The 22942-nt window shown below is 39.3% G+C and overlaps 1 protein-coding gene across 3 annotated transcripts; it reads right to left on the bottom strand.

The window, feature by feature from the left end:
- Window positions 1-1661: 1661 nt before the first annotated feature.
- LOC129189503 (plastin-3-like) lies at window positions 1662-18905 on the bottom strand. 3 transcript variants are annotated; one of them, XM_054791224.1, is made up of 16 exons: window positions 18812-18905; window positions 15159-15227; window positions 12131-12282; window positions 10923-11052; window positions 10644-10776; window positions 10455-10536; window positions 9154-9319; window positions 8901-9040; window positions 7155-7250; window positions 6419-6605; window positions 4347-4425; window positions 4112-4232; window positions 3757-3890; window positions 3545-3668; window positions 3337-3461; window positions 1662-2776 (listed from the first exon to the last, which is right to left on the bottom strand). In XM_054791224.1, exons 2-16 carry the CDS (start codon window positions 15217-15219, stop codon window positions 2644-2646), a joined length of 1863 nt encoding a protein of 620 aa, XP_054647199.1. In that variant the 5' UTR covers window positions 15220-15227; window positions 18812-18905; the 3' UTR covers window positions 1662-2643. The 3 variants fall into 3 exon arrangements, with proteins under 3 accessions (XP_054647199.1, XP_054647198.1, XP_054647200.1); XM_054791223.1 differs by lacking the exon at window positions 18812-18905 and adding an exon at window positions 18601-18789; XM_054791225.1 differs by lacking the exons at window positions 15159-15227; window positions 18812-18905 and having other exon boundaries at window positions 12127-12282.
- Window positions 18906-22942: the final 4037 nt, after the last annotated feature.

The raw sequence follows: 22942 nt of genomic DNA, 5'->3' as shown, positions 1-22942 counted from the left end.
TATGGGCCTTCTGGTGGACAACATCGATTTCCAAACTAAGCCGCAGTTCGGCTATCTTCTTCCACAGTTCACTGTGAGCAAGTTGCTTCCCTTTCGCTCCTTCCTAGCCGTTCTCTTCCCAGATGGCTAGGTCTTCTTTAAGTGCCTGATCACAATAATATCAGTCCTTTCCATATTCCAAACTGTCTCCTTTTAGCTGATCCGTCTGCTAATATGACTTTTAATTGTCATTTCTGTTTGAGGCTTCTGCAGGTCATCGACACCTCAGCTCCCGTGACCACGAGATAGGGTACTCCCTCCACGTTGGAGAAGAGCATGTCCCCCTTTTGGTAGACATGGTCTGAAATGACCCGCGCCTTGCCAGTCATCATTGGCTGTGCCCTCCGGAGTCCGCTATCTTGCGGGACTCTCATAGGACTGCTTTGGCTTCTGGTGTTAGCTAGTTGTATTTTTTGGCCTGTAGGAAACCTCCAGCCCCTTTCCTTTCCGGTTGTTTCTAGCGGGGTGCTGGTGTTGGTCTACCTGCCGCCTGTCTCTGATGAGTACTCCGTTCTGCTGGCTTAGGTGGTTTGCTTTGCCTTTCGCTTCTCAGCATAATGCTTCTTCAGTCTGTCCAATTTCTTGACAGACTCGTCGATCTCATCGAGCCTTGAGTCGGGACTCATGGTCACGAAGATGTGCTCACTTTCAGCACCCATCACCACTTTGCACAAAGCCCTTACATATCAGGAGGGTATCACGGCCGCCTTCATTCTATGCCAAATCTGTGTCAATGTCTGGTCTTGTCGTAGCTTCTCTCGGGCATTTGTAATGAAGGTGTCTGTTTCTGATACTGAATCGTACATGGAAGAGATGGAGAAACAGAGCCTGTTTCTCCATCTCCAAGAAGCCTTTCCCTCGTTGGACATATTATATGACGGATAAAAGTAAGTAAAATCTGACTAGTAATGATGAATAATTTTGCCCACTTAACGTGTTTTTTTTCGCCGCTTCGTGCACAGGAGACGAACGGTGACCTACGAGAGGTAAAAACAACGGCTGTCAAAACGAGTTACACTGCTCGATAAACACAAAATTTGTAACTCACCCGACCAAAAAAATCATTTCAAAGTGCATAAAGATCTCCAATATATATAAAAATGAAAAAATCATACCTTAGACTTGACAATGGTTGTTAAACCACCGATTGCTTGTCGAATTGAATGATGCTGCTTCTCCGAGGTCGTGACTGAACGTACATTACACTAACACAAAATGGCGGACATGACAAAACATTCCTCTGCTGAACGCGTATTTGGCGAATAACCAAATATTTTATTTTCAAATTCAATATTTACTAGCAATACGCAATTTACGCTGTGAGCTCGAAGTGTACGTACATTACGGGCCGGACACGAAATTTGGGTGTTTTAGACTTTTGTTCAAATAATCTTATTTTGCTCTTTTATACACAAAAAATCACTTCAGTTGCAGAGTTGAGTATTTATTCCATGAATATATACCATTGTAATCATCATGAGGTTTGTTTTTCCATGGAATTATGTTCTTCAAAATTTTCATCAGCAGGCGGACACGAAGGTAATATACTTTTCACTAATGATTACACGACAATTATGTTTTTTTACACTGAGAATATTTGACTAAAACACATTAGAAACCAATTTCAGACATCATTCTTTAATTCTAAGTAGAAATCATGACAACATTATCAGAGAACATATTGTTAATTTCACAACAAAAGTAGAAATGCTTTACATGTAACATTTCAATGTCCAAATATAGACACTTTTTTACAACATAGCCGTGCTAGCGCAAAATAAAAACATTAACAGGCTTAATTTATGGTTTGGTAAGCTTCCTCACTCTATAAACGTCAGAGTGATAGGGATAGTACACATTGTTAGAACAACTATTTCAAATACTACTCAAGTGAAGTTGAAGACAGCAAAGGGTACCCTTGATCTGAGCCATGCACATATATTTTAATTATGTGTTATTGCACTGCAAATTTGACATGATCCGTATTTATTTATTTACTTATTCTATTTTCCTATTTTTCTTATCTCTCATGTCTTGCCTTGGTTGTTTTATTTTGTGATTAAGTGATTTAACATTCATCCATCCATTTTCTATGCTGCTCCTCCTAATTCGGGTCACGGGGGTATGCTGGAGCCTAGCCCAGCTGACTTCGGTCGAGAGGCGGGGTAGACCCTGGTGGAAAGTTGCATTGTGCATCCTAATATTCATACATGTCATAATAAAGCACAGAAAAAGATTGCATTTGAAGGTCTTTTATTTAACATAGCCTATTGCCTTTTATGTATAAAATGTCAACTTAATATACGGTAGAGAATAGTTTGGCATCAGCAAGGTCAAAGAAATATCGTGCGTAAATGTACAGTAGTCTCGTATGAAAACAAGGTCATCCCTACTCATAGACAGGCATTTTGCAGCATGCACTGGATAGAACTTAAGGCTACCATATTGCAGAGTTGAGTCGCGACCCATTTTGGAAAACTATTTTTTAAAACAAGCCACAAAATGGACACTATGTACTCATTTGGCTCCCACAGAATGACCATTTCAGTCAAACTGGCATAGAAAGTCAGTTGCTAGAAGTGGCTGTCAGAATCCGTGTCACCCTTAAGCCCTCTTCATGCCTCTTCCCATCAGGCAGGCGAAGATGGTCATCACCATTTTGGGGTTGACCTCAACCAAGTCCTCAGGCAGGGCATAGACCTTAGCGCCAATCTTCCTCGCCATGGAAATGGCATACCTGTGCAGGGCAGGGTTATGATTAAAACACAACATCAAAAGAATTAACAATAACATCATATAAGAATTAACAATAACATCATATAACACAGAAACTCTGAATTGGCACCTCCACAGTCGAATGCCTCTTAAGTTGTAAAATTTGGAGGACAACTGCAATTTTCCAGAGGACAAAGTGGAATGGTAACCATACAACCAGTTATGTTTTGTCTTGGCTGCTCAGTGCAAAGTAAATTTACCGTATTTTCACGACCATAAGGCGCACTTAAAAGTCTTAAATTTTGTCCAAAATGGGTGGGGCGCCTTATAAGGCGGGACCACCGGAATTTAATTCATACGTAAAAAATTATATATTTAAAAAAAACAACTTAATTGCAACATACAGTATATCAAATTTAAAAAGATAAATAAAACTAAAATGTTTCAATTAATTTAAAAATATATACATTTAAAAAACAAAACAAAATATGTTTCAAAATATTTCAATTAATGCATTAAATTAAAAAGTATGATATACAGTACGTATATTATAATCATCTCAGGTCAAAGGCGGTTTATTACTTGGCATTCTTGAGTTTGTCTTCATCTGTCAGATTTCCTTCTTGAACCAGCTCAAAGTTGACACTGTTGGGTTGGATTGCATCTATTAAGTCCAAAACTGGGATACTACTATTCAGTGATTTGTCCTGGACAGAAACATAATGGTATGGTTAGGATAAGCAACACATTCTGCTTGCACACGAACAGTAAAAACATTCTCTTTCCTTACCTTAAAGCTTTTGATTGAAGAAGTCTTGCCAGCTTCAGCCAAAGTCTTGTTCACCCACGTAATGATTAAATCGTCTCCTGCAACTTGTCCGTCCCCGAGGTCTTCCAGAACATTTAAAGTGTACCTGGGTTCGGACCAACAGAGGCTGTGTTTATCAGAATCATTGCCAGTGGAGAAAGTACGTTTCCAGTATCGCATCTTCCTCAAAGCACCTTCTCATCAGCTGCCAGACCAGTGCCAGGGTTAGAGTGGGATTCCCATCAAAGACATCCAGTCCTCCGATTCCCACCAGGGAGAAACCTGCTTTCTCCTTTCCCAGCTCCACGGCATAGTTACAGTTTTCAATCTGCCGTGCAAAACACACTGTCAACGAGTTGTCATCTTATTTTGAGCTTTTCTTGTTCAGGGCTCAGCCTGGGCGGGTCACCAGTCAATCACATTCACAACAAAGTGCAATTAAGACTCTCCAATTACCCACACATGCATGATTTTGGAATGTGGGAGTACCCGGCGAAAACACACGCAGCCGTGAGGCCCCCATTTGTATACATGCACACACGTGTTCACCTTTTTCATACGCCCTCCCCCTACTGCCCTGAATGGAGGGAGGTTGACTCTGCTGTCCCAGTCCACTGGCACCTTACTTTTCTCATACAGCTGAAGGATAACCATGGCATCCTGCAGATCGCTGCATCAGCACGTAGGAAAAAAAAAAAAGGCCGGTGTTCATCGGTGGAGCAACAGAGGCAGCATCATGGCTCCACGAACGTGGCTCTGTCATTTTACAAGCGCAGAAACTGACCCGTAGATGTGGTGAACGTGTGGACTCACTCCAAGAGAATTCATCCAGTTCCGGAACGTTCTTTCCTCTCTGGTCTCACCTGCAAGCCAAAGGGAAGAAGACAGGCGAAGGACTTATAATATACTTGTACAGTAATACAAAAAAAGGCAAGAATTAAATCAAACACCTGCTTAGTTGTCACTGTCCATTTCATATGAGGAGATCCTTTCACATTTTCAAAGATACCATCTTTATCCTTCATGGTGGTCCCTGCGATTGAGCATCACATGCAACCAAAGCTGGTTTTTCCAATTCCTGAACATTTTACCAGATCTAATTTTACTTCACTTTCCTTTTCTTTCCGGTGATTCAATGTCATCAGAAGAGTTTGCGTCTTGCTTGGAAGAAATCATGAAGGAAAAAATGTGAACTGAAAAGAACAAAACTGACGTCCTTCCTCAATGAAGCGACACGCGACTATGTATTCTTCTGCCGCGTACATACACAGTACTCATATAGCTGAATAATAAACAATAAATATCGCAACTTCTGATCAACCCATTTCTATTTCAGACATAAAATAATGTACCGATGTAAGCCCAACCCATTTCTGGTTAAACCACGCCCACTTCCGGTTTATGACCCACCCACTCGGAGCTACACAGCTAATTTAGATGGATACAGATACAGATAGTGTTGTACTTGCTCATCCCTAGTAAAAAACATATTTACAAAGTCATAAACAGGTTTTCTATACTCTAACAATGAAACAATTCCATTAATTAACATTAAATGCTACTTTGCAGAAATTCACTTATCAGGGTCGAGTCTGGAACCAATTAACCACGATAAACAAGGGACAAGTTTGTGTTTTCCGGTTAATATAAAAAATTGGAGCCAAAATTTTGCCTCGGTTTGCATGCATTTTTCAGTTAGCGTAGAATATGGCGCACATTTTGCTGTGTTATTAATACACTGCCTGTGCAACCGTGTTCTTAATGTATTTTTTATCACAAAACGTCCTTGCTAGTAGCCTATAAGCTTGCTAATACATGGAAACTGGAAGCGAAAGTAGGCTCTGTGTTTCTCATCTTCTTCATCAAAATGTTGGCGCTTGCAACTTTCTTTGCCTCCATTTTGGCTTACTTTGCAGCAGTGATCCAAAGAAAAGCGGAGTCTTGAGGTGTAAAACACTACTAAGAAAGAAATAAATTATATAAATAAAATAATAAAGTCACGGCAGAACACGAAGGTGGTGTCCGCGATGACCTCGCTTCTACATTGTGTCTTTGCCAACAATCACGTCGTCAGTGAAGGTAAAACTAACCTTAAATGTTCATTTATCCGTTTCATTCAGCATTTACAGTATATGTACACTACCGGTCAGAAGTTTTAGAATACCCCAAATTTTCCAGTTATTTCTTGAAAATCAAGTCGTTCAAGTCCAATGAATAGCTTGAAATGGTGCAAAAGTAAGTGGTGAAGTGCCAGAGGTTTTAAAAATAAGGTATGGTTACCCAAAACAGAAAAATAATGTGTATTTCAGAATTATACAAAAAGGCCTGTTTCAGGGACCAGAAAATTAGTCAACAATTTAAAGCTGTTCCGCAGAAATGGATGTTGATCAAGCTGGTACTACTAATTCCTACATGTGATCCAAGTTCTGGAGTACTTACTACCTCCTCTGTCTGCATAAAAACAGTGTTCGGAACACACTGTGGTACTATACCCTCTTGAACATCAGTTGAACAGCCTTGTACTGGAGAAAGTAATTTGTTGCTACAAAAATGGAAGAAAAAAGGGAATTAACAATGGAAGAGAGACACTTCAAAATGTAGTTTTTTCCTACAGAGAAATTGAAGTGTTATAAAACTTTTCACTGGTAGTAAATATATGCATTTTTAATTGTTTTCAAAATTCTAAAAACTTGTTTTAACATTTTTGGCTTTCTGGAACAGATTAATTGCATTTACACTACTTCTTAATGGGAAAAACTGTTTGGATTCAAGTCCTTTTTGGTTAGAGCCGAACCTGCTGGAATGAATTAATGACGCTAACTAAGGTTCCACGGTGTATGTGTGAAGAAGTCTTACTTATCACATTCCAGTCTTGGTTCTCGGGTTTGGTGAGAGCCGGGTGTTTGTTGAAGAGCGTGGCCACAAAGGCCATGTTGAGCTTTGCGTTTCCAGAGACGACGTCAGTCGCCGTCACAAACTCTCGACAGCCGATGCGGTCGGCTTGCTCGAGCATGAGCTCGGCTCTCTTTGCAAGATCTTTCTCCTGGTGACATACACGTTTTGTAAAAATACACGTTTATTTTGCAAAAACAAATGAACAAGGCTTATTAAGTATGACAAAATTATTAAAGCTGACTCAGAGACTGCATTGGATATAGTAATTTCCAGGTAGGGTGCATACCTACGTATCCAGTGTAACCAAGTTAGTATACATAAGTGTATGAATTCATATATTCTGACTACCACTAATCATTGTCATCAACTATTTTCAAATTGAACACAGCAGATCCCCGCTTTTCATATGGGCTATGTTTTGGGACCACCGAAGAATGTCAAAAAAACACAAGTAATTGATCAAATATGACACACAGCTCTCTCTCTGAATCACAAATGTGCAGAGATCCAATGTGCAGTATTTTGGGGGTGTTGTATGACATATTCATTTTTTAATTGCGAATGAGTATATTCATGTTTTTTCAGTGATTGTAGTAGTGTGACTACTTGAGGAAAAAATACCACATTTCTAAGTCATTTGGTGAGTAATTGGTGGTCTACGAGAAAAGGCTGTGTTGTACGTGTATTTTTTTCTTACGTAAAGTCCCGTCATATCAATTTCAACTCTTTCAGCGCCCTCTTTGCTGCCATCTGGTGCAATCTGCTCCAGCAGGTGGAAATACGCCTTGGAGTCCTGCACACAATCACACAAACAGAGAATGCTGAAATTGTGTTACTATGGTTCATGGTTGAGTACGACTTATTATTAGGCAAAAAATATGCATATTTAAGCAAATGTTATGTATTTTTGGCCTAATTTAAGCATTTTCAAGCATGAAAAAAATATAGGACATCCAAAAGATTCAAAGACGTTGTGATGACATTTAGTATTCTACACTGGTCACTAGGTGTCAGTAATGTTACATTGATAAGAAAATTGCCACTGCAAAAAAGTACTGGAAGTAAAAAAAAAAAAAAAAAAATCAAAGGAACAACAAGGAACTCTCTCAATGCTAATCTGTGTGAGTCTATATTATGTCTTATGTTCTCTAATTATGTGCACCATATTGGGTAATAGGAGTGTAAAGGTGACTATAGGGGTGTTATTTCATGTCTACGGGGCTCTAAAGGTCGTAAACAGGTTTTCTACGTTCTAGTCTGGAACCAATTAACCGCAATCTTTATATTGTTTTCAAATTAAATTTTTTTGACGATTATCGTTTTTTATATACAAATCAAGCCCATGGTATCTGATTAATTACCACCACAGTCAGGTTTTGGAATTTCCTTGGCTTGTTTGCATGTATTTTTGGTGATTTTCCTTTATTTCAGAGTAAATAATACAGAAGTAAAGCAGGAGTTACATCCTGACGTACGCGTTACCAAATTTGTTGGCTGTGGCCAGCACGTAGAGGAAGTAGGGCATCAGAGGGGTTGCAAGTGTGTCGTGCTTACGGAGCAAGTGATTCGTGACACCCACGTGCTTGCCGCTCGCCCTCCCTTGTTAGCTTTTAGATTGTGAGTGCGGCGTGCGTGCTCGGTGTGCTATGTGAGGCTGTCGTACGTTTCACTCACTGGGGACGTACCGTGTGAGGGCATCGTACAAGGTTCGTGACGCCCGCTCGCTTCGATTTCAAGATGGGCGTACCGGCTTCCTACGGCACCTACTGCTATCGTGACCGGGAAAACCGGAGTGTACAGCTGCCGCGGAAGGAGTCGCTGCCATGGCCGGGCAATGTACACAATGTACTTTTAACTTACGACACATGCACTCCTCCTCTGCCTTGCTCTTGTGACCGGGCTGCGTGCAAGGTTCCTGCGTGCATGCAGAAAATAATTTGCATCCCAATGGCTGTCTGAAGGTTTGAAAATCCATGCGGGAAATGCATGTGTCTCTTGCGATTTTCCCCATTTTACACGTAGCCAGTATGTACGAGCACATACGTTAGGATGTAACTCCCCTTAAATTTATGCATATGCAGGAGTTGGCTGTACATGCTGCTCCCTTTAGTGCAGACAGCATTGGGTTTCAGTTCATTGGAGATGTCCAATGCCAGTCCCAAGCCTGGATAAACAGCATGGTGGCATCATGAAGGGCATCCGGTGTAAAACTAAGCCAAGCAAATCATGTGATTGACTTGCTTGGGTGACCTTTAATGGAAAAGACAACCATCACTCGGCATATCCAGGAGGTTGGTATCTATGAAGGTACCAATTTAATTGGATCGTTCGGCCTTAGCGGGGGTCTGTTTATTTTTCTATGCAAACAAATAACATAATGCACAGGATTTACAATCCTAACAGCTGCAGGGGTAAATATTGCACACCAGGAATTTCCTCTCACCTTAATATCCCCCGAAAAGTTTGTCAGGGTAATGCCAACTTTCTTCAGGTGGAAATTGGCCCAGCGCAGCAGCAACTCTTCCGGACTTAATTTCATCAACTCTTCCAAACTCTCCCCTTCCTCCAGCAGCGCTGCGATGGCTGAATGGAGTTTATTTCATTGTTGTCAGGCATCGTTTCATCACGTTGTGTGGGCGTGACAGTGCTCTATCACGGTACATATGTGAACATTTTGTGTTATTGTGTCAAAGCACCTTCGTTGCGGCTCAGTTCGATGTCTGCAAACAGTCCAATCTTGATAATCTGCCAGAGGAGTCCAAGCACCAGATGAGGTTTCCCCTCCTTGAGATCTTGAGCGCCAATGTTGACAACTTGACAGCCGATTGCCGAGGCGGAGTTCAGAGCCAAGTTCAGATTCTCCTATTGAGGACAAAAGGAAGACAATCAGTCCAAGACAGTTCACTTCCAAAGACATTTCACCCCCAAAAACAGCCATTAATCAGCAAGGGATGACTGTATAACGAAAAACAAACAAAACAATGAATAAAGTTGTCATTTTTGGAAAATTAGGTTACTGAAAAAGTTAGAATGTTACGAAAATAAAGTCAAAATATAGAATAAAGTAATTAAAGTGACATAAGTTGTTAATACGTTTTTGGAAACTTCTGGATATAGTATCAATAATGCAAACTCCGTAATAATGTTTCTTGATGAACATATGTGGCCCTCGCTGGAAAAGGTGGAAAAGGACGCCCCTGGTCGAGAGCCTAACCGATGACTAGATTTATCTAAACAAGCATCAGATTTATCGACTAAGAAAATAATGATTAGTTGCAGCCCTAAATACCAGTGTTTCCCCACACATCACACATTTGCTCATAAACACATTATACCAGCTGTTTTGCCAGAGAATAAGAAGACGTACCAAGAGGGATCAGTGTTGCGAATTTAGCGAGAAATCGGACCCCTCTTGATACTGCTTTTTTTTTTTTTTTTTTTTTTTTTTTTTTTACAAAAAGCAACCTTGTCATGAAAGCACATATCGCTCTTCTCTAAAAAGCGATATGTGCTTCTGGGGAGGACACCCATCTAAAAGCAGTCACAGGGGGCTCCGTCTTCTTAGTGACATTATAAACAATGACAAAAAGTGACAGAATAAATTTGTATTTGTATTTCTACACATTTGTTTTGCTTGACCTTTTTTTTTTAACTCACCTTTTGCTAATTATGCAAATTCAACAATTACATTATTATGTCACCAGACTTAAGACCTTGGACTGAATACGTTGTTAACAAAATGGATAATATTACATATTTCATGATATTTAAAAATAAATGTTCTCCATGGAGTGAATGAAATTGCAAGGTGCAGTCATGATAAGTGCTTTATGCATCAGACGATATAAATCATTTACTGCATCTACCCGAAGGGTATCAGCTAATGGTCTGCACTCCTACACCGGCTCAGCAAGCTTTCCTACTTGAAGTCTGCAGCGGTATTAAACCTCACTTACCGACAGCTGCAATATTACAAGAGTCCAAAGAAGAAGCATACCTGTGTTGTGAATGCTGTCAGTTTCTTTTTATTGATGGTTCGCTCGTCAATGGTCTCAGGAACCGAATGGTTGATGAGCTTGCTGCAACACAAAAAAAGTAAGATACACACTATGCTTTTTCTCAGCGGCTGTTCAGCAATGAAATATTATTTAAAAGCAGAAATATGTTGTGAAGATGAAATGTTTACCAAAGCACAATGCCATCTGCGAGTGCTTTGAACAGAGCTCCAGTGTTGGGGTCGATGGGCAGCACGTGTTTGCAGTCTGGATCCTCCTCCAAGGTGGAGCTGATGTAGTTGGCGAAAGCAAAGCGCTCCTGCTCTGTAACACAAATAAACCCACGCACTGTCACGTCCACAACATGACGAAGTTGACAGTAATAGCCAGATATGAAGAACGGAATGTAGACTGGGATAAGACAACTGGTCATTTTGTTGCCAAAGGTTAGAGTATGTTCTCATTCGTACCAGATATTGAATGCTGAGTTCCTTCACTTGAGATTTCACTGGTGCCCCCGATGGCGACGATTCCTTCCTTCTTGTTGAGAGCTTTTCTGAAACCTTGGGCAATGCGGTCGTCCTTCATATCCTTAAAAATCTGCGTACGTCCACAGAAACACACATATCAAACGTTTGAGACAAAAAACATGACATTTATTTTCCCTAGTATGTTTTTTTCCCTGTGCACCTAAAATGACTTTGTTTTTCCTGATCATATTAGGAGTTTATTGTCATAATTTTTTAATTTTAATTTTAAATTACAGCTGTTTTTTCCATTTCTCCTGTTGTTTTTTTAATTTCCAACTAATGTCTTGTAAATTTTCTTCTGGTAATTATGACTGCCATAATATTTTGATTTTACACTTGTGACAGTCTAACTTGTTCCATAACCTAATTTTCCAAAAACTACAACTTAATTTTGTTTGTTTTTTTGTAATATTACAATTTTATTTAATATTTCAACCTTACGCTACTAAATGTTTTTGTTCTCATAATATTACAATGTTATTCTCGTAAAATTACAACTTTCTCTTGTTAGATTCTAACTTTTTTTCTCCTAATATTACGTTACGCTGATCTTACATTTGTGATTGCGTGTCATTTTAACACTGGTCAGTGCAGCATCCACTAATACCCTTCTTTCCAGTCACTCTCCAGATTAAATAGTTTCTCGTACTTTAAAGTTAAAAGTTTGTAGTCCAATAACAGCGACTTCTCCCCCCCACTTGGTCTCCTCAGTCCAGTTCTGGTCAGATTTCCGTGATGAAGAGCATAGTTCCACTTAGTTGCTGGGGACAATTAAGTAAAGACTTTGGCTTCTCAAAACAATATGCGTTCAAAAGATTAGCACATTTGCGTCACAAAAATGCCTTCTCAAACTTCATAAAACGCTTGTCGTTATATATTTGTCTCCCACCGTTTTCCTGCACATTGTCGCCTGTGCGTTCATGTGTATGTGACGAAGACGCTCGCATCTACTTCCGCGACGGAGCGACGCGGCCATCTTGTTTACGCATGTGTTCCACAGCGGAAGAAGATGCCAGCGTCTTCATCACATTCAGTGCTACAGTGCAATAATAAAATGTACCTTATTTCCAAATGCAGATGTTGACAGGTAAGCGAGTGAACCAAACTAAAACCAGAACCCAGTCTTAAGCCGTTTTAGTGTTACCTACAGCGGTGAACTCGTCAAGGTCGATGCGGCTGTCTTTGTCTCTGTCCAGCTTCTGAAGGAGTTCTCTGACCTGGTAGCCGGGTATTGAACAACCCAACTCACGGAAGAGATCACCAATCTCAGAGGCGCAGATGTAACCGTTGCCGTCCACGTCTGCAGGGATGGAATTGAAGAAATAACCTTTTGGATGAATAGTCAATGAACATTTGAGGAACACTACGTTTTGATCCTAAACTCAAAAAGTATCTATAAATGTTTTCTATTCTCCAGCAGGTTCTCAATAAAGACTCCAGTTGAGTTCTACTTCAGAGCCTTTACTTTGAAGACTCAACATACAGAATAAAGATCATCAATTATATATTTTTGTGACATTTAACAACAACTACATGCAGTTGAACAAATGCACTAGCTCGATGCTAATTTACATTGAAAATCCCACATGTGCATTAGCTATTTCACATGGCAACTTCAAACACCTCCAAATACGACAATCAGATAGATAACTGAGATGCACATTCCATTTGAACAGAGAGGCATCAAACACTTTGTACGACTCAACAAGTGACAGTACGGCACATTCACATTTCACTGGCAGTAAACTAGCATCAAACGCTGTTGGCCTTCTTTTATGACAGCAGGTTTCAGACAGCATTACAGAGGGTTGTCGCCACCTTTGGGAGTATAGTAATCCTTAGCTACTTTGCACTTTGAATTTCACGGCTTCACGTTTAAGAAAAAAAAAAAGATTATGTTTCAAAATTTAATGACTTCTTGCCTGATGCCACACCCACACTCAAAATATGGCCTATTATTAGCACACAAAAAATGCATATTTAAGCAAATTATACTAATGTGTGAGTCTATGTTATTTATGTCTTATTTTTCTATGATGTCTACTATGTTAGGTAATATTAGGGGTGTCCCGATCTGATATTAATATGATATTGGGCCGGTATTAGCAAAAAAAAAAAAGAAAGAGTATCGGGTTATACCGGCCTGTATTAAAAATATCAGATATTGGCAGTCCAATACAAGCAGTCCATTCCAGACTCCGCCCCAGCAGGTTTATCCAGCATCGGCCGTCTAGAGCCCATGTGATCACAACAGCAGCATGTGCTAACATGCTAAGCATGGAGAAGTAAATGGGTCCGTTTTTCTCATGCCTACTGTTGCTGATTATTGGTCTCTGTTTGAGTAATATCACTTGACCAAGCCTTTTACATTCCACACTACAAAATGACTAATACAAGTATGTATGGTTCATGCTAACATCGGTATCTCCCGATATTTAAGGCTGCTGTATAGGATCGTGAGTGAAAAAGTTGTATCGGGACACCCCTAGGTTATGTCAGTGTAAATGTGATTATAGGGGTTTTATGCTTTAAAACCCATATTTAAAAGGTCGTAAACAGGTTTTCTATGCTCTAACTATGAAAAGATTCCATTTATAATTAAGGAATGCTACTTTGTGGAAATTCACTTATCATGGTCAGGTCTGGAACCGATTAAGAGGGATAAGCGAGGGATTACTGTATTAATTGACAACCCGCTGCATTCAAAATTGCCTTCACAATCAAAAGGCGAGATTATTTTTGCCCAGGCAAGACCTGCAACCACTGAAAACGGGTCCGCGTCCCTAAAACCAGTTGAGAATCACAGATGAAGTCGTGCGGGTGTGTTGTGCATTTCTTTGGCTTTTGCCGATAGTTACGTGAAAGGGAGGACTAGCCTCAACGAGGGCTGTTAAGATTTACTTTTTTACATTTTTCTGTGGTTCATTTCTTTTTACACTTATGTGAAAGTGAGATAACAAGCTACTAAGCAGCAACGTGAGTGTGTCCCACCTGCCTTACTGTCTTGTGTGAAGGTATTTGAACAGCAAATATCAGAGCGTTAGAAAATAGAGCATTATGCAGTGATATCAGCATTCGACAGGACGATATCGAGGCACTATTGAAGGATAATGCTGCCTTTCGCAACACCCTTGAGGAAGAGAAAGAAGCACAGGAGAATATCACGGAGCAAATTAAAAACTTCATTGACGAGATGGATCAGTTTGCACGAATGAATGATGTGGTCCTCACAGGGCCCTCAATAAAGCAACAGATTGCTAACTTCCTACACTCGAAGGAGGTGGATGTCGATGTAAACAGTATTGACACGTGCGTCCCACTATATGGCAGGAACAACACCACACCTGTCATCATTAAGTTCACCAACAGGGAATCCAAAACTGCACTGCTGAAACGGGGAAAGAAGCTAAGAGGCACAAACGTCTACATGAATGAGCATCTGACAAAACGCAGTGTCGACATTGCCAAGAAAGCACGAGACTTGAGGAAGCAGGGTAGGATACAAAGCACTTGGACCACCAACGGTAAAATCCTCATCAAACTAAAAGGAGGTCCAGGAGTCGCAAGAGTGCTTGTTGTCCAAGATATCAGTGATCTGGATACATATTAAAGATCATATTACCATGACAATAAGCATAATGGAGGACACACCCTACAAGATAGACCAAAGCAACGAGAAGGACTACATTCCATAGCAATAACCTCGATATAATTGTTGCATGGGCCAGCTCAACTCAGCGTCACTCACAGTGCAACACCGGAAACGGAGGACATGGATATCAACAGGGGAGAAAGGATAGGATAAATAGAAAGAAAAGGGAAAAGGAAAAAGAAAATTATTATTTTTTTAAACATGTGTGTACCTGTATACTGTGTGTGTATTGTATTGTATATGTACCTGTATGTGTGTATGTATGTGTATATATACAGTATATGTATGTATTAGCAATTGATGTGATATGAAGAGGGGCTTCTTCCTACTCCTTTTCGGACATGTGAAACTGAGACTTGTAAGATGAAGCATCCAATGTATGCTGTATGCGTGTTTGAAATATATTAAACCAAAACCGAATGTTCCATATGAACGAACACGTTTGTCGGATGGCAATTTAAAGCATGACTGACTAACTTCCGCTTGTCTATCTGAGCGTGTGGTGGAATTGCTGACATACTCACCCACTTTCTGGAAGCTCTCTCTGATCTCCTCCATTTCCTCAGCGCTGACCTCCTGCGACATTATGACACCTAACAAAGAGCACACACAAACGGCAGCAAGGCTTCAATGATAATAAGAACATGAATGAGACATTTAAAAAGCCCACAGTTGTTACATGTTTATATCTTTATGCTTCACTGATAATGTTTTTTCCTCAAGCGTTGAGATTTCGCACTGTGTTCGGCCCTCCTTGAACGCACCGTGGCTGTGTGCCGTGACTCCCGTTCCGTGTGTTGAAGGATCACCTTACATGATCACCCATTAGTAGTGAGTAGCGATACGTTTTATATTTTAAATGTGTTTAATAAGCATGTGAGGCATCATGAAGGGTTAAACCCTGCATTTTAGCATTTAGCGTGTTAGCTTCCGTCGCTAGTGAACAAAGGGAAATGAAGAGAGAAGAATCCAATCGAATAATTAATTAACAACTGCCAGTCGGCCCGTTAGGCAAAACAGACGGATGCTAAGGGTCCCATGGCCTGCGGGGGGCGTAAAAAAAAAAAAATCGGGAAAAATTCACCTTCTATAATTACAGTGGTCCCTCGTTTGGGTGAGGTTCTAAACGAGGGCGGTTAAAGTTCTAAAAATAATAATGGGCAAAATCCGCGAAGTAGTCAATTTTATTTTTTACAATTATTAAACATGTTTTAATGCTGTAAACCCCCTCATCACACACTTTATAGATTTTTCAGGCATTAACATTTTCCCACATTTTCGTCCTGGCGCCGCTCCGCTGTAGCGCTTTTACATTCTTATTAAAACGTATTGATGCTAACATCCTAATGCTATTTTCCTCCTCCTTTATGGAACGAACCGAAGATTCATTTATTCCATAATGGCGCCATACAGCCGCGTAACTTCTGCCTTCCTTCAGCAAGTCCAGGAGGCCAACTTTTTTGTGCGAAGGTTAGCATCTTCCTCTGCCCTTTGGGTGCGGGACGTTTCGTCAACATTGTGGGCTTTGTCGGGGAGAAAACTTGCAAACATACGGAGTTCAGAGTCACACTGATAGCTGTTTGCTAGCCATCGAACACGACAGGAGACACGGCACGGAGGAAATTGATTGACATTGGTCTACAGCACAGGTGTCAAACTCAAGGCCCAGGGGCCGGATTTGGCCCGCCATAGCATTTTATGTGGCCCGCGAAAGCCTTGAAATAATGCATGTCAAAAGGACACTTATTTTAATATTATTTTTACAAATATTTGTGTATATATATATTGTCATTTTGTTATTAATATTAATTTTGTCTTTACTTTTTTAAGCTTTATTTTTGATTATTTTACTTTTATACTATTATCAAATTATATCTATTGTATTTTCATATGTATGCTGTATGCTGTAATTTAATATTTTTTTGACCTAATGTAAATATATTTAAATAAGCAAAAATTGTAATATATAAAAAAATATTTTTGCAATAATATAAAATAATTTAATATTTAAAACATATGTTTACAATAATTGAATAAACATTTAACGTTACGTTTACAATAAGTAACAAAATAATATATGAAAGTAAAAAAAAATTAATATGACTAACAAAAACAACTTAAAAGTATACATTTTTTAAATCAAAAAGACAATCTTTCTTGCTAAATGTGTTTGTAGTCAACGTTGACAGAAAACCTTATATTTTTTTGTTGTCTAATCCAATTTAAAATGACTATTTTTTGTATTAGTTGTTCATGAAAAATGAATGTAATAATTAATTATTAACAAATTTCTAAAATAGGATTATAAAAAGTGGCCCTCTGAGGATGACCATAACTGCGATGTGGCCCACGGCGAAAACGAGTTTGACGCTGCTGGTCTACAGTCACGATGCTTTCTCCCTTAGCCAATCAGGACGCAGAACACAATGCGCGTTCATATGCTGTAAACACAAAAGCATGCAAAATTGCACTCAAACAAATCAGCGAAAGGTGAACCGTGATGAAACGAGGGACGACTGTATATTAAAACTCCAACAGTGAAAATGACAACATTCCTTTTCTTTTCGGAGCATATGTAAACTGCCGATGGAGGGGGACGCCACTTTGGATAGGGCCGGTCACTTATATTGTAAATGTTGATCCAAAATCGGAAGACAACATCAACGTCAAGCTAGCAGAAGTGTTTGGAAGGGGAGGAGTGAGCTGTGTGTTAAAAATATACCCATACACAAAGTTCGGTGCCATCACGTAAGCAAATAGTTATTGTGTCACACATGCAAAATACAGCCTATCATCAGTCCAAACTATGCATATTTAAGCAGATGTTACATATTTTTGGCCTAAATGAAGCATTTCAAGTATAAAATTGGCTAAATGAAGTAAAATACAAATATAAGGCATTCAGAAGATGCATTCAAAGACGTTGTGATGCTATGCAGTATTCTACACTGGTCCCTAGGTGTCAGTAATGTTTGATGAGACAATAGCCAATGCAGGAATTACTGTACAGAACAGGAAGTTAAAAAAAGAACAGCAACAAGGAACTCTCCAAATGTTAACATGTGTGAGTCTACATTATGTCAAATGTTATTGTCTCTTATCACGTCTACTAGAGTGTAAAGGTAACTATAGGGGTGTTATTTCATGTCTAGAGGGCTCTGATAATGTTAAAAAACGTATTTACAAGGTCGTAAACACGTTTTCTCTGCTCTAGGTATAAAAATATTCCATTTAATAAATAAGGATTCCTGCTGCATGGAAATGTACTCATCACTCGTCACTTCTGGAACCAATTCATAACCATGATAAATGAGGGATGAGGTTTACTACTGGGTTTATAGTCGTATTTTGTCACTGTCCAGAGGGCGCTATTGAGCGGGTCGTGTCTGGGTCCACTAAATACATACGTTTTCATCAGAATACACACAATTTGCTTTGCACCCTGAAAGACAAATCTGACATTTTGGGTGTTTAGATTTGTCTTTTAATGAATAAAGTGTATCTTGACCTACATTGTATTTGTGTCTTTAATCATATTAATTCAATCATGACTGCAATGTATGCTCAGAAAATAAGCCACACACGACCTTTAATTTTTCTTTACGCAGAAAAGTTTGTCAAAAGTATCCAATGGACGCCATTTCCAGTTTGGGCACGCGTAACTAAATACTGTAGTATGTAATTTCTTTCAATACCAGCAGATGTCACTGTTGGACAGGAACAAATGTTGAAAGGGTTTTGCTGTGTTTTCCGAAGGAAAAAGGGACTTCCGTTGTTGTCCGTCTGATTAAAGTACACCCTTAATAAAGTAATACATGAATACAGTGACAAATTACTGCGTTATCCGTTGCTCACAGGTACAGATAAGCTGTTAGATATTCCCCATATTACCCCGTGACTAGGAATGCGTACCATTTACACACACATTGACGATGACAAGGCAGTTAATCACATAAATACACTTACATTTCATATCTGTTCGTAGTCTACTGCTAGCATAGGAATGCTTAAAATGGCCAATGATGACAATAAACATGTATAGACAGCAGCAAACACTACATAATTAATTATGTGCAGTTTCTGCATCATTTGCCCAGGTAGACTGTGAAGTGTGGCAGCAGTACGATGTGTCCCTCTGCTCATTAACGTCCGCCACGAAAACAAAGCTTCCTCTTACCTGAACACCGCTGCAACACTGAAACTCAAAAAATCCCCCCGGGAAAAGACACCCAGTGTGTGGGCTCGTGGGTCGCTCCCGGTTTTCTTAACCTGACACCGCCCGGCGAGGATTGTCGCCCCGCCCCTCCGCTCCGCCCTTTCTTCTGAATCAAACCGCACCCTCCGCCACTCTCCCATCAGCAGCAGTCAGGTCTGGACTGTAGGGGTTGGGCCGGTAGGCGATACAGGTCATTTGTAAGTTTTTGCATCGAGTAAATACAAGGCCATTATTGCTGATATCGATACCAACACGTGTCACTTGACATTTTAAAAATGCTTGAATGATTTGGTGATTTGACCTTTAATTTGTTGATAAAACAAAAGGACAAGAAATATTTTTTTATATCCATCTTATATAATATTTTTATATCAAGTCTTTTTATTTTAAATGACATTTATGTATTAATGATACTTGATATTAATGATATTAATATTTATATATATTACACATCGTGTAAAATAACGTCAATAGTGCAAAATCAGTAAACAAAAGCAAAAACTATTATCAGCTCTCATTCAAATCCTTTGACTTTTTGCCCCCAAAGCGTTCAAGTTTGTAAACAATATTTAAACATAACAATATCATCAGTGTAACAATATGAACAACACAACGACAGAAACAGAGATGTTTGTGAAAATAAACACAGAAGAGAATTGAAAAATATCAATCTCACCACGCCAGTATCGATCTGATACCGATGCAAATTTTAAGACCAGTTGAAAAATTGCACAAATTTACATTTTGCACTGTTGGATCTTAAGGGTCGCCATCATGATCTGGGCTGCTTTTTTTTTTTTCCAAAGGAGCAATGGCGCCTCAGGTTGTGCAGGGGCGTCAAACAGCTGCTGGCTATGTGGAGACGTTCCCTGCGCACTGTCGCCTCTCCATTCGTGTGTATGTGACTACAATGCTGATGGGGATGCCACACAACTTTATATCCAAAAATCCGAACTATCCCTTTAAACTTGGTGAACAGCCTATTTCGGTTTTAATGGTTGTTTGCAATAAATTGCTTACTTAATTGTTTTTTGGTCTCTCTCCCATTTTTTTTGTTTGCATTTTGAAGCTCTACTTAGAACCTAGCCTGTTTCGAACAGTGCAAAATGTCATTCTTGCAATTTTTCAGCTTGTCTCAACATTTTGATGGGAGTGTAAAGCCCTAAATATGAGACAATATTTGAATCAATCGGCCCACACCTACTGTGCATGAAAAACAAGACACACAGTGTACTGGGCTGTAGTGTTGTAATAGTATTTCGTTTTGTAAATACTTTCGTCCTGCAAGGCCTCTCTGCCGGTCTCTACACGTCCAAATTCTTCCTCTCCCCCACCGTCTCCTCCCCCCATGTCTCCAATCGGTGATGTGCTCCTTCTTGTCAGGAGTGAATTCCTCCTCAACACACTTTCTTGCTTCCTCACCGGCTTCTCGCCCTGAGCTCTGAAGTGTTGTCTTGCACAAACTTGTTCACTGCACTCTTCTTCCAGGGATGTGTGTGTAAATCTACTTCCGCGTGACCTTTTCCCACCGCACGGGCCACAGCGCAACCTTTACGCTTCAGAGGAGACACTGAATGAGCCGCAGCCGTTTCGGTTTAATTGGTTTGGCGCAGGTCAAATCGTTCAAAGAGTCATATGTTTCTGGACAGAACCGCACGGCTTCGGTCGCGAACGATATCATTTTCACCCGCCACGCATCCTATATAAATACTAATTTGACGTGTGCCCGCCTGGGCGCATTTGAATAACAAATTGAACGCGTGTTCCATGCGAGGAACCCGACGACTTTACGAGACGCCAACTGGCTCCCTGAAAGAAAGTCAGTTCACTGTTGTTGTGGCTGCCGGGCTCGGCCCCGCCCATTTTTGCTGTTATTTGTAAAGTTTAAAAACAAAATGATTCCAACATTATTTTTTAAATAATTCAAGTGTTCTTCTCATAATATTATGACTTTATTACCGTAATGTACATTTTCCTCAACCAAATTTTCAAAAAATTGCTTTATTTCTCGTAACATTACAACTTTAATAAAATAACGTATTTTTTTGATATTTCAACTACTAAAATGCCGTTATTTTTTTTTCATACGAGTTTATTGTGACTTTTTTTCCCCCTCATTAAACTATAACTTTATTCTCATAAAATTACTGCTGTTTTATTTCATTTATGCTGTTTGTTTTTTAAAATTTTCCAAATATTTAAACTTTCTTCTTACGTGATCTTTGTCAATTTTGTTTTCGGAATTTTTTGACTTTATTCCCATAATATTATAACTTTCCCCCCGCCCAACCTTATTTTCCAAAAACGATAACTTTATTTTGTTTTGCTTCTCATGATGGCCGCACGTTGACTTCACAGTCAGATATTGTGTGATTGGCTGGTGACCAGTCCAGGCTGTACCCCACCTCTTGCCCAAAGACAGCTGGGATAGGCTCCAGCATACCCGACACCCTAGTGAGGACTGTGTTTCTTATAATAGTATGACTTAAATGTTGTTTTTTCTTTAATATTTAAACTCTGTTACCAAAATGACATTACTTTTCCTCAAGTTATTCTCATAAAATTACAACTTTCTTGTTAGATTGCAACTTTTTTCTCTTGATATTTTGACTTTATTCTCATAAAATTACTGCCATTTTTTTTTCATTTCCGATGTTTTCTTTTTTTATTTATTTTCCAAATATTTTAACTTTCGTCTTGTAAATTTTCTTCTCGTAATGGATACTTCATTCCCATAATATTAGAACTTGTCCCCCCCAACCTAATTAAAAAAAATTGTAATTTTGTTTTGTATGTTTGTTTCTCATAATACCACTTAAAAAAAAAATAATTTTCTTTAATATTTCAACTCTATGCTACAAAAATGAAGTTATTTTTCTATAATATTACGACGTTATTCTTGCAAAATCACAACTTTTTTCTCTTAATATTCAGACTTTATTCCCTTTAAAATTACAGCTGTTTTTTTTTTTATTTCTGCTGTTTTTTTAATTTTCTAACTATTTCAATATTGTTCTTGTCAATTTTCTTTCTCTTCCTTATGACTTTATTCTCGTAACATAACTTTTGTCATAATATTAGGAAAAAAATAGTCTTTCTTTAATATTTCCAATGTTCTGCTACTAAAATGAGTGATTTTTCCCGCCCTCAAAATATTACCTTATTCTCGTAAAAGTTTATCTGCTAATCTTTTGACTTTATTCTGGTAAAATTACTGGTGATGTTTCCATTTTTTTCCTGATTTTTAGTTGTAGATTTGAAGTTGTGGGCCGCACTTTGGACACCCCTCGTTTAGTCAAACAAAGGCAGGATGAAGACTATGGTGCTTTTTTTTTTTTTGCAGGACGGCCGACATGCTAGCAGCACTCATTCAACACATCTGCACTGTGTGTAGACTACAACCTCCATGAAAATACTGTGCTTGGTTTTTCTTTCCGCAGAAAACCCATCTTACCATTCGCTGGTGGTCACAGAACGTAACCCCCACGAAAAGCGAGTTCTGTACTCCAGATGGTGTATAAAACCTGAATGCACTTTGAAACTATTCCAATGCATATTTTTTAATGCCCCTTTTTCCTCATGACCCGCTCTCTTTTTGTCCTCCCTCCTCTTCCCTTATTCTGTTTCAGGAAGCGACTTTTATAGCAAATCTTTCCCTTTTGTTTACGCTTGACACCCGCTGACACAAAAGAGAAAATCTGATCCCGGTATCTACACTTGTGTGGGGTATTAAAAGCATGAGGAGAATAGAAGAAAGGCGTGTATGTGGAATGGAACAACACTGCAAGCCTGTCCAGTAATGTTGATCCAACATTATCAACTCTATTTTTTCACATTTACAAAGATGTTTTGGGCCAGTTTGACACATGCTGAGAACAATACCACACCCATCTAAGAGTGCCACCCCCCTCACGGTAGACATTTGTCCTTATTTGGTCGTACTTTCAGCTAGGTTCATGATTGGTTGAGGGAGTGAAGCGCACAGATTGAGGACACACACCTGTACTGACTTGCTCTCTGTTTCACACACACACACACACACACACCTGACTGACTGGGCTTGTCCCAACCACGGGTTTCCCCAAACCTGGT

Source organism: Dunckerocampus dactyliophorus, chromosome 11, assembly GCF_027744805.1.
Source record: "Dunckerocampus dactyliophorus isolate RoL2022-P2 chromosome 11, RoL_Ddac_1.1, whole genome shotgun sequence".
Classification (NCBI taxonomy): Eukaryota; Metazoa; Chordata; class Actinopteri; order Syngnathiformes; family Syngnathidae; genus Dunckerocampus; species Dunckerocampus dactyliophorus.
The sequence above is the reverse complement of the archived record's forward strand: the minus strand, read 5'-3'. Positions and strand labels throughout refer to the sequence as shown.